The sequence below is a fragment of the Eretmochelys imbricata genome, chromosome 2, assembly GCF_965152235.1.
Source record: "Eretmochelys imbricata isolate rEreImb1 chromosome 2, rEreImb1.hap1, whole genome shotgun sequence".
Taxonomy (NCBI): domain Eukaryota; kingdom Metazoa; phylum Chordata; order Testudines; family Cheloniidae; genus Eretmochelys; species Eretmochelys imbricata.
Genome location: NC_135573.1, coordinates 190,923,292 through 190,938,438, shown reverse-complemented (window position 1 = coordinate 190,938,438; position 15,147 = coordinate 190,923,292). Strand labels below are relative to the sequence as shown.

General features: G+C 41.6%; 1 protein-coding gene across 1 annotated transcript in view; it reads right to left on the bottom strand.

The window, feature by feature from the left end:
- The window catches only part of CPNE4 (copine 4), a 257,514-nt gene extending 242,656 nt beyond the window's left edge, over window positions 1-14,858 (bottom strand). The window contains exon 1 of the mRNA XM_077809293.1: window positions 14,679-14,858. Within this exon, the coding sequence (XP_077665419.1) occupies window positions 14,679-14,858 (180 nt within the window). The remainder of the gene's footprint in view (window positions 1-14,678) is intronic.
- Window positions 14,859-15,147: the final 289 nt, after the last annotated feature.

Genomic DNA, 15,147 nt, shown 5'->3' with positions numbered 1-15,147 from the left:
TCCTCACTCCCTGACTTCACTCGATGCCCTTGGGAAAAAAAAAAAAAAAAACCTCTAATGACCTGAATAGTGAGGTCACATACTGTCACCTGAGTAGATGTGTATCGCTCCTGCGTGGAGGATAGACGTGTTGGTAATATACACCAATTGCTGGGGAGATGCACTATACCTAGTGACTAACTCTACCTTGTGAATGAAAATATACCTTAAATTGTGAAAATAAAATGTTTACAACCCCAAAAATATAACTGGTGCCTTGTATAATAAATATTCTTTGCACTTTCATCTGAAGATCACAAAGCAATACAAACGATTAATTAGAGGAGTGATGGACGAAATAGCTAAGGCACTAGACTAGGACTTCAGTGCCTGGTTCTGCCCCAGATTTCCTGGGGGAGATCCTCACTTGGTGTAGTTATGTCATTGCCCCCAGACTGTGTGACCTTGGGCAGGCCACTTAATCCGCCTGTGCCTCAAGTTCCATGTTTGTAAAACAAAGATACTATTTCCTTTCTCCCTCCCTTTACCTGTTTTGTCTGTTCAGACCCTGATCCTGCAAAGACTATACATGCTTAACTTTACTCACCATACATAAAGTTAAGCATGTGTGTACGTCTTTGCCTGATCAGGGCTTTTTTGTGTATTTAGTTGTCATGCTAATAGAACCTTGTTGTTGCTATGGCAACTGAGTTAGATTATTAGCGGATAGCCCAGCCAGTTTTGGCTGGTTTTTTGGTTAGTTCAGTGTGTGGCAATAAATGGCTGCTTTTAAGGTTAACAGCTCTGTGTCTCCAGTGATTTCTTCCTAAAACTGTTGCCCCCAAGGATATAATAGGCTTTGTGCTGTAAACTCTTCAGTGCAGTGTACTGTCTCTTACTATGTGTTTATAGAGCGCCTAGCACAATGGAAGCCAGCTCCCAGTTTGTGAACCACTGAGACCCTAACTTGTCCATATTGTGACTTCATGTGACAGGAGAAAAAAAGTTTCGGGATGCCCCTTGCATCCAGCCTAAAGAAAAGAAGAGTGTTGGCAACCCCTTGAATCCATTGGTGACCCCCAGACTTAGACCCCCTGTTCTAGGGGATACCTTAATACAAATAATACTAACATCTGAGCCCCATGCTGCTCTTAAGTAGTATAGATACAGTAGATATTATCAAGCCCATTTTGTAGATGAGTAAATAACGACAGGTTAATTACATTGCTGAAGATCAGACAGATAGTTTGTGGCAGAGTCAGGAACAGAATGGAGGTGTCTTCCTGACCATTCCAGATATTACCAGCCAATAATCTTGCCTTGGGAATTTTGACTTGTAAAACTGTGGAAGAAATGTTTTGGGTGGTGTATTTTTACCTGAAAAACAATATGCAGCTAGTACACTTGATACTTGTTTGGCCTGGTTTGAAAAATTAATATTAGAAAATTCTTAGCCAGTTTTATGATTACTGTTAAACTGTTTAAATTCATGGCTTTCACAATAAGCTAATCTGAGTGGCTCTGAGAAAAACTTGCAGAACCTAATGAAGCATGAAGTCAGAGCCACTGATTAGACAGCACTGCTGCAGGCAATATTTGTAAGTATCTTAGGATGCTTAAACAGACTGATGGAAATGCAGTAGCGGTGAAACAGTATTTGTAATAAAAATGTAATTCAAGTGCCATTTTCTTGAGACAACAAAGTTCATTAGTCATATATTTTGTCTCCCACCACATTTTAACTCAATATAGTACACACAAAACAGTGATTTTTCTTTATTGCTTCTCAACGTTTCATGCACTGCACCACACAAATATTTGTCAGAAAATGTAGCCCTAAATCTTAAATATTGACTGTCTAAAACCAGTCCAGAATTTTGCACCAGCAAGAACACATAAGCACTTGCAATGGTGCCCACAAATCAAGTAGCTGAGTACCCACCCAGTCCAGCTACCTGATTTACATGTGCAAATTTGTGGGTGCACCTTCAACATTACTGGCATAAACATCAGAATGTACAAGCGAGATTGAAGATGGCAGCTGAAAATATGGCCTCTGTTACGTAAATATTGTCCGCACAAAATTGAGCATTCCATGATAATTTGCACAAACTCTGGTCACCAAAATGAATAAAGTAAACAAACAGCAGTAATACAGATTTTGGCTCATAGCAGAGTATCAATTTGGTATCTAATTAGGGGACTGCCCTTGCAAGGGAATGGATTAAAATGACCTGTTAGCTCTTTGTTTTCTCTAACTTCTATTGCCCTATAGAAGTGTGCTTGCTTTCATTTATTTAAACTAAGAGAAAAAAAAGTATGACACTATGCCAGGAAACCTGGAAAAAGGGAAGGTGGACATCTGCTGATGGACACACAGTTTGCCAAACTTAAAAGCCTGAATCCAGCCTCCTCCCTCCCACACTCAAGAGAGGTAACCTCTGAGCGCGAGGGGAAGTGGACAGCTCAGTCTTGCCCGCCCACCCACAGTCTGAAAATGGGCTCCTGAAATGGATGCCTAGCGCTCTCTGTGCCTCAACGTACACCCCCTCTCCTGCAATCTGTACTGTGGGAATGGGCTGTGCCTGGGCTAGTGGTGCAGCGTGATGAAATTTAGGTCAGAAGGCAATAGGTATGTCGAGTCAAGCTGCCAGCGTTTGAATTCAGTTCAGAATAATCTGTCGGGTTCAGAGGACCTCAGATTTCCCAAATCAGCCTTTTTAAAGGCAAAAGGAAAGAAACACTATGCAGTTGGGCTGTGGGGACAGAGCTGTTTAAATGTAGTCCCATAGAATCATAGACATGTCCGGCTATAAGGGACCACAAGAAATGGTTTAGTCCAGCCCCCTGTGTTGAAGCAGGGCCAAGTAAACCTAGACGATCCCTGACAGAGGTTTATCAAATCTGTTCATAAAAACCTCCAGTGATGGAGGTTCCACAAGCTGCCTTGAAAGTCTATTGCAGAACATAACTTCCCTTATGGTTAGAAAGTTTTTTCCTATAATCTAACCTAAGTCTCCCTTGCAGCAGATTAGCTTCTAACTAGGGAGGGGATGTTGTTATTAATAACCTGATGCAACAGGTTCATAAATGTTACAAAAAAGCCTTTGCATGTTTCCAAAGAAAATTTTAACAGAGAGGGACCCCAAAATAAAACTTCAAGATCCAGATACCATCTCCTTGAGATTTGGATGGCTCCTTTGACTATATTAAATCACAACATCAAACATGAGTACCTTTGAACTTTGGGAAAATTTGGATCCAGACTCACTGTGTTTTAGGCCCAATGTCTACTTGCAACAGGCCTTGTACTTATGGAGCGTAAGCCCATGCGATGACTAAGCAGAGGCAAAACAGTAACAAAAGGCAGCAAGATCTATCCAACAGCAGCCAATATTGACCATCATCACACAAAGCAAGGTAACATAAGCAAAAGGAGTAACAAGCAAAAAATCTTCCCTGACCTGGGCATCAACCCAGCCATCAGACCCTGTGTGCAGAACCCTTCTTTTCCACATGCACACTCCCCTTCCGCTTCCCAGCAACCCTTCTTATAAACATTCCCTTCAGCACCTAGGCGGGGGAGAGGAAAGTGAAATTGGAGTTAACGCTTTTTGTACCAGGGACACCCTGTCTCTTGGAGTTTGTATTCTTCAATCATGATGGCATGGATGGGGGATAAGGTGAGTTATCAGCCATGGCATGTGGGCCTGACTGCCAAATTGTTGCAGAATATTCCCTGTAAGCCCATGACAGTGTTCATCATGGTAATGATAGTGAATCAGAGCATCATCTTGTGACCTGGAGACAAAGTCAGTCGACTTGGCATCTCTACAATGGACTCCCACAATGATCCGTTCTAGAGCCTCTTCTTTTCAATATATACACACACACACACACACACCCCTATGACCTATCAACAACTAAGACCGAGAAGTAGGTACATTTTTAGATGACATCTGTTTTGCTGATGTGGGTAATGATCAACCCTATATCAAAAGGTCACTCAGCCAGGACATGAATGCTCTGGCCCCTTATCTTCATCAGTGATACTTACACTATGTTAGTCTAAGACTATGGCCACAACCCTCCATATGGCCAACTAAGGCAAATCAATCCCTTACTGTCTGTGCTGAGGATCGTCCACTCCCTTTCCAGCCAGTTCTCAGTTATTTAGGAGTCAAACTGGACTGTAGTCTAACATTCCAGTCCCATGTAGAACATTTAAAGAAAAAGATCACCGTCCGTACTACCTTGATCCAGAAGCTAGCAGGAATTGCCTGGGGAGCAGAGGTAAATGTTTTACCAACCTGGTGCTGGTATTCGCTCCAGTGGAATATCGTGAAGCAATTTAGGGCAGAAGTCGGCCTACGTGTCTCGTTGCTTCAGAGCTCAACATAGCCACCTGTATCGTTAGTGGCTGCCTTAGCCACACATTAACATGTGATTTGTAGGTGTTGGCTCATATTGCTGCACCAAAACTTTGACAAGATGCCATTACCCTTAAAACTACATGGAGGACTAGGATGGATGAAAACAACCCGCTGCACACAAGGCTGACAATGGTTCCAGTAGGTACAAATAAGCAACACACACTTCCCACCAGAAGATCTGCCCAGCTCTAGAGGAAAACCTACTACACCTGCAGTTCCTGCTGACTTGCCATGACTGACTGAGATCCTTTTGCAGCCTCATGCAGTTGTGTCCAGTACTGCCAGCTCAGTGTCAATCTCGGATGAACAAAGGCATGTCAGGGCCAATAGCTATGTCCTCACAGATTGGCAGTGACTCTGGGATGGAGACAGAAGCATGCTGATGAATTTCAGAAGCCCTAGTTTACCGCCACCTGTTTGCAAACTGGGATGTAAATCCTGGACCAGACTTAACAGGCTGCTGACTGGAATGGCCAGAGTGGCTGCCTCAGTGGAGAATTTTGACTGAGCTCAATCTACACGTGTGACTGCGGGGCAGCAATGCACATGATCAAACATGGTGAAGGAGTGGACTGCAACACCTTGCTACTCTCAACAATGCAGCAAGTCTTGGCTGAACAATCTAGATATCGACTTGTGATCCATATGAAAAAAAGACTAGTGCTGGAGTGGGTGGGGGCAAGGAGAATTATCAAAATATTATTGCAGAGAAGCTCTTAATATTTTTGCTGTAGGAGAAATCTGACCAGGAGCTAGTGAATATGTGAGCAACTTGTCTCTGAATTGGGATTAGTGTGAAAAATTACAGTGTGGTGTATTGAAAACTGTAATCACCTCAAATTCTTAGGGTTTTTTTTCCTGGTCCTGCTTGCAGGTTAGGGGACCTTATAAGGAAGTGTCACCCATCTCCTCCTTATGGCCAGGGGTCACTTCAAAGGCATCCTGTCCTTTTCAGCTCCTGTTTGTGGGCCCCTTAAGAACCTACTACCCTTTCCTGTGGATAACAGCATCCCCTGCCAGGGCTGGTCTACTAACATAAATAGTTCAAGTGCTGAAATAAATCCATTACCATAACAAAAGAATTCATACTCAGCCATGCCACACATGGAGCTTTTCCTCTGTCCCCAGTCTGCTCTACCTGAAGCCACTCCTCCCAGTCTTTTCTGGCTGGACCTCAGCCCTGTGGCCCTGCAGCTTCCTGCTGCTCTTTAGAAGAACTCCCCTGATCCAACCCAGGCATGTCTCTTTCGCAAGCATGCCTCCAATCTTTAAGGATGCAACCCAGCCTGTTTACTGACTGACTGCTTGGGACACCCAGTCTAGAGCAAGATGCGGTGAGTTGTGCCTCTCTGTTTTACGGAGCAGCCTGCTTTTTCTCTCTGTGTGTTTTGGGGTTCTTGTTGTATGTTATCATTCTAAATTCTAAGAAATAAAGTAGTGTTACATTGCAACCTTCCAGCAAAAGTATGTATGCTTTTATCTAACTTCTCTGTGTGTATGCCATACACATAACAATCAGCAGCTCCTGGTCAGATATGTTCTAGCATGAAAAGATTTAAGGCCTTAATTTTTCAGCTTTCTTCTTTCACTGGTGCATGCACAAATTTGCAGGTACACACAGCGTGTGCACACACACTGTTTCAGCGATAACATCTGTACGTGCAGGTAATGGGTTTTCCCAAAGAGATTCCACCACCTCAATGGGAGAGTCAATAGTCCTGGAAAAGTGAGCGCAAAGGCATAGCTGTGTGTATGTGCACACAAGTTGAGGCTCACCTAAAATCAGACAGTATATTCTTCTCCACGCTCATTTCCTGATAACTCTCCCCAATCTCCAATGTGAGTGGATAACACAAATTCCATAAGAAAGATGGTCACAATATTTTTCCTTCAGGGGACATGAGAATGCTTTTACTTTGCTGTTTTTAATATTGTGCAATGAGACTGGTTATTAAACCAAGGTGCTTCTATCTATTTTAAAAAGGGGGGCAGTATTAAAAGAAGAGTGCGGTCTGAAGATCAATGACCAAACTTTAATATAAATAGCCCTATGTGACACAGAACATTTGGGTGAGGTTGGTTTTGCTTTTTGTTTTAATTGGGAGTCAGTAGAAAATGCAATGCTAAAACAGGTAACTCATGTGGAACTAGTCTATAGAAAAAGCTACAAGATATTATAAGAAAAGAGTTCAACAGAATGTTATCAGACATGTTCTTGTTGGGGGGGAGGAGGGGTTTGAAAGAAAAAAATCCCAGGCTAAATAAACTCCTGATGTGACTGTAGTAAAATGTATTACTTATTGTGGATGTGTGCTACTAGAAGATTGACGAATGTAATAGAGAAAGTTTAAAAAACCTTCACCAAAAATAGTCTTTTTTTTTTTAAGGCAGAAAATCCCCCATGATCATTCCCATTTAGTGTCTTGGCTCCTCCTCTGATATGAACTCATGTAAAATAGCACAATCCCAGTCAGAAATTGTCTTAATAATCAAGGAGAAAGAACTCCTTAATGGAACAAACTTTTGGAATAGAGAACACCCCCAAAATCAAGTCTTCATATAGTTGGTTGCTATTATTTCAAATACAGGCTTTTTGGAGAATGGACTGAGTTAAAATATTCAGTAGGCCTTTAGTCTGTAAACTTCCTAGTCTGTAGATTCTGTAGACTTCCAGTGGTTCTTGAAAAAGAGGAGAGGTGCCTTTGTCAGTCCCCTCACTGTACAGCAAGACTTTAGGGACATCTATCAGCAGAAGAAAATAGAAACAAAAAGTGAAATCTTGGCAACAAGACTGATTATCAGATACTCTTGAGAAGGGGAGTTGCTAACATTCATCAATCTCAATGTCTGATTAACTGCAAGCAAAATAATTAATACAAAAGATCCTTCAGTCCATCCCACCTTCCGTTAGGAGGAAAACGGATTATGAAGCCACATAAGCAACTGCACAGCTTTCAATTTTAAGCCCCATTTTGACTCCACGTGACCGTACCTTTTTAGCTGATGAGCCAAGTGCCTAGCACCGCCCTCTAGGAACACTGAGCAATGAGGAAACATAAGCATCCAAGAACAACCCCAACCCCACTCCAGAGGTGGAGTCAGCCAAACCTCAACTAGGAGATCGTTCTCCACGAACAGCAGCAGAGCAGTCACTGCGCTGTACCTAGGTCTGTATCCAGAACAACAACAGTCTAGAAGACCCACAGCATTCAGGCACCGGACGGTAGTAGATTAGACTGGTAGCGTCAAGTAATAATTTCTAGAACAAAGGCCACTCAATGGCTTAAGGAACCTGGCCATCTGGCTGGAGGTGTTTGACAATCACAATAAATAATCGATCCAATGCTAGAGCTAAAATCCCAGGCTAAATAAACTGACATAACTGATTATAAAAAATATAACTAATTTTTCGGTTGGCTAGCCAAAACTGGGGGGAGGAAAAATTAAATTGTTTCGGGTTGACCCAAAACAATTTTTAAATATTGTTGTACCTAACAAGTGGAAAAGAATTTCATTTGTCTCCCATGTAGTGTCTGCGAAGTCTTGATTCGTGCACTTGTTTTGTATAGTAGATAAAAGAAAAAATTGTTTCAAATAAAAAAAATGTAAAGGTTTAATATTGAAAATGTTAAAATGAAAGGTTTTGGTTTATTGGGTTTTTGTTTGTGTTTTTTGACTTTAACAATTCAGCAAATTCCACACGAATTTGCTAAATGATTAGGTCAACATGAATCTGCATCTTTCAGTGAAAAAAATAGTTTCATCCAAAACAATTTCGCCCAGATCTATTCAGTGCTTCTCTACTGACCTCCATCAACCCGGAAGAAAACAGGTCCAAAGGTGGCTCCAATGTCCACTACTTCATGGAGCTCCACTGTCCTGAGCTCAGGCATAGAAGATGTAGGTAGCTTTTTTCCCGGTCCTGCATCTGGAGGAGGAGAAAGCTTGGCCTAAACCCATTTGGTTTTATCTGCACATGAGCCAGAAATTTCTACACAATGGGAGGAACTTATCTCAAGTCAGCCATTGAGTAAAAGCAGCTCAGGTTAACCAAGCCATCTACTGTATGAAACAAATCTACTAATCTGGACTTTCCAGACACTATGTGGGAGTCAAAGAATCTCCTTCACCTCCCACACAACCATGTCATTGAAAAAAACAAACAAACCTGTATTTTGCAATCAGCTTCATCGCATGACTTCTGCCTCTTGTCCTCTAGCTGCTTTGCCTTGCCTCCTAGTTCACCTTTTGCAAGTTATCCATAAACCAAGATGATCTCTGAGGGTAAAGCCTTAAAGGAAGAACGCCTAGGTATAGGCGTTGACTCCAGGGGTGCTCCAGGGCTCAAGCACCCACTAAAAAAAGACAGGGGGTGCTTAGCACCTGCAGGGCTGGATTAATCTTTTATCGGCCCCCAGCACCCAGACCGTGGCCATGCCCCCACTCAGCCTCTTCTCCCCAAAGCCCCATGCTCCACCCTGAGGCCCTGCCTGCCCGCTGCCCCAAGACCCCACCCCTGCTCAGCCTCTTCCCCATGAGGTCCTGCCCACCGCTCAGATGGAGGGGGAAAGAGAGGAGCACCCACTGGCAAAAACAAAAGTCAGCGCCTGTGCATCCAGGGTCCCCCAATCAATGGCTGAGGATAAAAGATTAGACGATACTGCCAAACCCTTAACAGAATGGCCTGTTAGAGAGCTGTGCTACCTTCTGAGGCCTTTTGGAAGAACTCTGGTTCAAATAACTGTTCAGGGAAGACCATCCAAACCAAGCCCTTCAGTTTGACATGAGAGATGTGCCTAACTTTCAAAACAAAGGAGATAGTAGTTGGTCCATGACACAGGCTTAATTTTTAACTGTATAACCTCCCAGTTCTATCACAGACACTTGATCAAGAAGACTAGGTTCACCTATGTGAGTTGAGAGGGATAGTCACATATTCATCATGACCAGGAAATCCTGAGATGATTCCAAGCATACATCATCCAAGTGGATGTTGAAGTCACTGAACACTATTAGCACTGAGCCCTTCAATACCATTGCAGCAAGGAACTCTATTAGCTCACACCGGAACTTTACAGTGCCATGGGCCAACCAGTAAACCAAAACCATATCCAACAAACCCCATTCCAGGACTCACATACAAGCAGTACTTGATCAAGTTTTAGAGTAGGAGACCTCCAGAATGTCAAGTTGCTTGCAAAAAGCACAGCTATACCACCTCCTCGCTGATTCTGCTTAACTACCTTAGTACTGAATATTTAGCCAGAACCTGCTGCAACAAAACTAGTACAGCAGTATCATCCAACCAAACAGATTTCAGTACTACATGCAAGATTAGGGACCTCACCATTAAATAATGGACAGATGAAACTTTATTCCATATCAATCTTGCAATTAGCAGCATGAACTGAAGACTGGCTTTTGTCCATGGGCATTCCAGCTTCTTGAGAATTGACAGTAAATAGCTCCCTTGGAACACAGATTAACATCTCAATCCTTGTTTGTACCGTATCAGGGTGGATGAATGTGTGTGTGTGGTGTGGGGGAGCGGTCTTATTGCCCTCTACCACAGAAGGCAAGGAATCCAAACCTTCATAGCTAATGCCCCCACCCTCAAACCTCCATGTCCCCAGCACACAGCAGCGTTTTTCCAACCTTCTCAAGTGGCCTTCAAACAGATATAGGTAGGTACCAGAATAAAGTCCTAAGGCAAACTAAAGACCACCTAAAGCAGCCCATTCACCCTCCCAAGTCAACACCTCTCCTCCTAAAACCACAAACCCTGCTGGTAATGGCGGGGGGAGAAAATCTAAAACTTAGCACAAGGAAGGAGAGAGACAGTTGTAGGGAAGACAATGAGATCTAATTCTGAGGTGGAGGAAAAGGAAGGCATCGGAGCAAGGAGGAGTATAGGTTGGGGACGAACGGCTCCATTTTTTGCCACCTTTCTAGTGCACTGTCTTAGGCGGACACGTGGTCTGTCTGTGCAGTAAGGCTGGCTCTGAGCTTGCTAGTATTTCATTGACTGAGTAGTTTCATTTCTATAGAGAATGTATTCTTCTGTGTTCTCTTTATATGTTTATTTGATATAATTTATTGGTCATGTGTTATCTTTTGATGGCACTTTACTTACCTGTATTGTATTTATTCCAAAATGCCAAAAGGGTTTGAAACACTCACAAAAGAAAGGAGTGACCTGAACAAATCTCCCAGGTAGCAGATATCCTCCTATTTGCTGCTGGCTGTAAGAATAGTGCTACAGAGAGGACTGTATTTGTAAAACTCACAAAAGCGGTCACTGTCTTCCAAAACTGCTGTGTCTTTTCAAATTCATAATATAAAAGGGCAGACATCACATTCCATCTGGCTGCTTCACATAATATTACACCTCCTGATCTCATTTAACCTAATATGACCAGACAGAGCATTGCAACCTATCAAGCTTTCAAAGTAATATTCCTACTTTCCATGTGTAGATAATAACCAGCAAACAGGACAAAACTATCTTCCCTGTTACCAGCTACAACAATTTCAATAATCAGCACACCTCAGAGCAAGACTGTAGTGTTATATATGTGCACACATACACTATATGCAAGCATACCCCATCTGTGGTGGTAATAAATTATGTGATAAACTTATCATATACCTTTGACTTCTTTTCCTCCTTTGGTTCATCAATCCATCTCCCTTCATCTTATTCCAATAATTTAATCCCTCAAACATGTTCAAACAACTGCCATTAAAAAAAAAGCCTACAACTTGCCATTGAAATGTTCTTCCTTCTCTCCCATTTTAAATGGAGAATATTTCCCCTCAAATTATACTTGCCTAAAACCCAGGAGAGGCAAAAGTCAGTCTTGGACTAGAACACAGCTCTTCTGTGCATAAAAGTGCCATGAATTTAAATTCCGTTCTGTCACATCCTCCTACCTCAGGCTAGAAATGGGCAATTCATAACACAAGAAACAGGAGATTCCCAGCTATTCCATGCAATGCTCAAGTCCAGTCTTAGACCATCTTGAGATGTCAGATTTTTAATATTGTGACATGATGCGAAAAAGATATTTAGGTCATGTACATGAGTCCCTGTCCAGTTGGACTTATAGTAAGTAAGGCACCTAGTCTAACAGGAAGAGGGATGCAAAAATAATAGTCCTACTAAAAACCCATTTAAAAAAAAACTCTTAAAATTGTTTTTCTATAGCGTATTTTGCATAAACAGACTTATCATAGTGTAATGTGGCCTGAAGGGTTTGGGCACGCATCATCATCATTTGTATTAGAGTAGTGTCTATAGGCCCCCCAACTACAATTGGAATCCCATTGTGCTAGGCACTGTACAATCACACAGGGTGTGTCTTCACTGCAGAAAAAGGTATGCTCTTAACCTGGAATAGGTAATGGGAATTAAAACAGCAGCAAAGATGCAGGCTCCCCAGCTCCCTATAGGCTTTAATTTGAGCTGCTAACCCAAATTACCAGCCAAGCCTTCAGTATTAGTTTAACCCAAGCTAGGCAAAACGAGATAAGAAAACACTTCTTCCCCCCCCCCCCCCCGTGAAGACGTACACATCATACGAGAGAAGTTTCGCAGTGTAGGGACTACAACCGAAACAGACAAGGCAGACAACAGGTAGGAGGGGAAACAGAGGTGCAGAGAGGTGAAGTGACGTGACCAAGAGTCTAGAGCAGTCAGCAACAGAGCTGGGAATAAACACCAAGTCTCTTGACTCCCAGTCCATCATCTGAATACCTTATTCATGGCCATTGCACCATGTGCCAAGTATCACTCTAAAGGAATTTTATATGGGATGATATAAGTATTTACATATAGATTTACAGTGGCAGTCCTGACTGATAGATTTTGGAGTACCTCAAAGTGACTGTAAAAATGGCATGCTAGAGTTTATGTTTCTTGCCTCTCAAGGGTTTCTGGATCAAATATGATCCTTTTACCCATAAAAAGATAATTAGAAAAATGATCAGCCATCTGCAATCTAAAAATCACATCCTTGCTCTTCTTGGCCTGTTCATCACCATGAGTGGAAGATTCTCCCAGCCAAATTCTGTCTTCAGTTATATCTATGCAACTTCATTCAGCTGAGCCCAGCAACTGGAACTTAAGTTTTGTTAATTATGTATGAGCCAGAATAGAAAACATCTTGTCCTATCAAATCTATGTTGTCTCTGCAGCACTGACAGGAACACAGAATCGTAGATCTGGAAGGGACCTTGAGAAGTCATCTAGTCCAGTTCCCTGCACTCATGGTAGGACTGAATATTATCTAGACCAGTGGTTCCCAGACTTGTTCCGCTGCTTGTATGGGGAAAGCCCCTGCTGGGCCAGACTGGTTTGTTTACCTGCCGCGTCCGCAGGTTTGGCCAATCGCGGCTCCCAGTGGCTGCGGTTCGCTGCTCCAGGCCAATGGGAGCCGCTGGAAGCAGCTTGTTTTTTGTTTGGATGATTTATGTCCTAATCAACATAGCATGGATTGCGATTACAACTAAATATACACAATGCTTTGTGGGTTAGTTAAATTCATTGATTTAAATTACTACATAAACTGTAGTAAAAGTTTACAACTCAAACAAACAATCTCTACACCAAGAATTCTTCCTTTTAGAAATTCACAAATAGACAAATACATTCAAGAATTTCACATTCTGTTCACAGCAGTACAAATCAGGAAGAAAAGGTGAAGTTTGCCAAATTTGTTGCAATCTATTCACTTAGCTCCATTAAACACCACATACTAATCTTTAGCAGTGGATCAGGAGGTTTTTCTAAATAATTAAACTTCTAGTATATGTTTCCATTTCTTATTTGCAAAGCATGTATCTTATTCTGAATTATCAATCACATTACACCTATTATGCAATTAAGATTATAGATTTGAGCGGGGGCGGGGGAAAGAGACAGGTTTAATTTAAAAAGTCAGTTTGCAACTTTTGGGATTGCCTACTGATTGAATATGATGGAGCATTCATCCACATCTAACATGGGTGTCATTCTTATGCTGCATAGAGAAAAAACTTCATGCATTTTGTCAGTCTTTTTCATTTCTATAAAATGGCGCAGAGCTGGATTTTAATGCAGTAAAAGACGAGGAAAAATAATTGTATATATGTCATGTGTGCACACATTGAAGTGACTTGGAAACTTCATTAACAAAGAGCTGTTGGGTTTTTTAAGCCATCTATCAGGCCTCATGGTAGCTACAACACTGCAAGTCAGCAATATGTGAAGAGAAGATCTTGTGAAAAAAGAACTCTTTTGTAATATCCAGCTTTAACGTTTTAATTGTGTTGACTAATTTGTTGTATAACCTCCACCCCTTATTGAAAATGACAAATAGACTAAGGCTTCAAAACCTCATGCATAATCTTATTATAAGAATTTCCTCATTCTTAAATCATTCTAAATCTATGTTACTGTAAAGGATCAGGAGAATCAAAGAGGAATCCTCAAGCAGACAAAAGAGGGAGTACTTTTTAAAAATAAAATCTGATATTTCATTATAAATATCACTTATGTGGGAGATTTTCTGAGGCAGAAATGGCAGGGAAGTATCCCACAGATTTATTATGAAAGAGTGGAAACAGTGAGTAATGAAGAAATTATTTGGGAATTGGCTGGATTCCTAAGCTATTAATTTACAGACTATTTAATGTTTGTTGGGGCTTTTCTGCAGTGGGTTGTTGGGTTTTTTTTCCTCCATAAAGCAGTAGAATTTTGAAAGAAAGTATAATTTCAGGGTATTATCTGGTCTCCACTGAAACACTTTTTATTTTAAAAAACAAGTTTGTTTTTGGGTTTTTGGCCAGGGAAGGGCAGGCAGGCAGGCAGGGAAATGGTTATATGACTGTGACTTCTTATCTAGACTACAGACAGGGAAAATCCAAAGAATTCTTTAAGGGCCTGATAAAGTCAGTGGAAAAGCTCCAATTGACTTCAGTGGGCTTTGCATCAGGCTTAAATGATTACATCTATCTACTATTGTTGTAGCTGTGTTGATCCCAGGATATTAGAGAGACCAGGTGGGTGAGGTAATCTCTTTTATTGGACCAACTTCTGTTGGTGAGAGAGAGCTCTGTGTAAGCTTGACTCTCTGACCAACAGAAGTTGGTCCAATAAAAGAGATTACCTCACCCATCTTGTCACTCTTACATCTATCTAGTGCATTCATCACCATAGTACTTAACCTGAGTTCTACTGTAGTACCTCGGAGCATCAAGTTCATATGCATTTTATTGGCCACTTACCTCAAACCACTGCCCATGTGACTGCATTTTCAGGATGACACAGGGATCTGGCTTGGAAAGGGCATCCCGGTCTGATATGCCTTTGCATGCAACTCGCAGCTCCACTTTAGTCAGGCATGGGCTGCTAAAGATTCCCAGGGTATTTGCTGCTGATTCATAGATGTTGCTCATTTTCTGCATTCTCTGTTCTGTGAAGAGAGAAAAAGGGTTGATCAAAAACAATTTATCCACAGTGCAAACCTTCTGTTCACCAGGAACCTGATCCAATTCAGTGCTGTGCCAGAAAAAGGACTCCCAATATCATGGGTGAGATTCATAGCAAAGTCAAATGAAAATTTCTAGAGTTTTTCTAAACCCTGGAAGATGTCTAAATATAGAATAATAATTTATAAATGTGAAAGTTTGATAGTTGCATGGATTATTTATTTGGCTCTATTAGTTTGATAGTGCCTAAAGGACAACCAAGAAT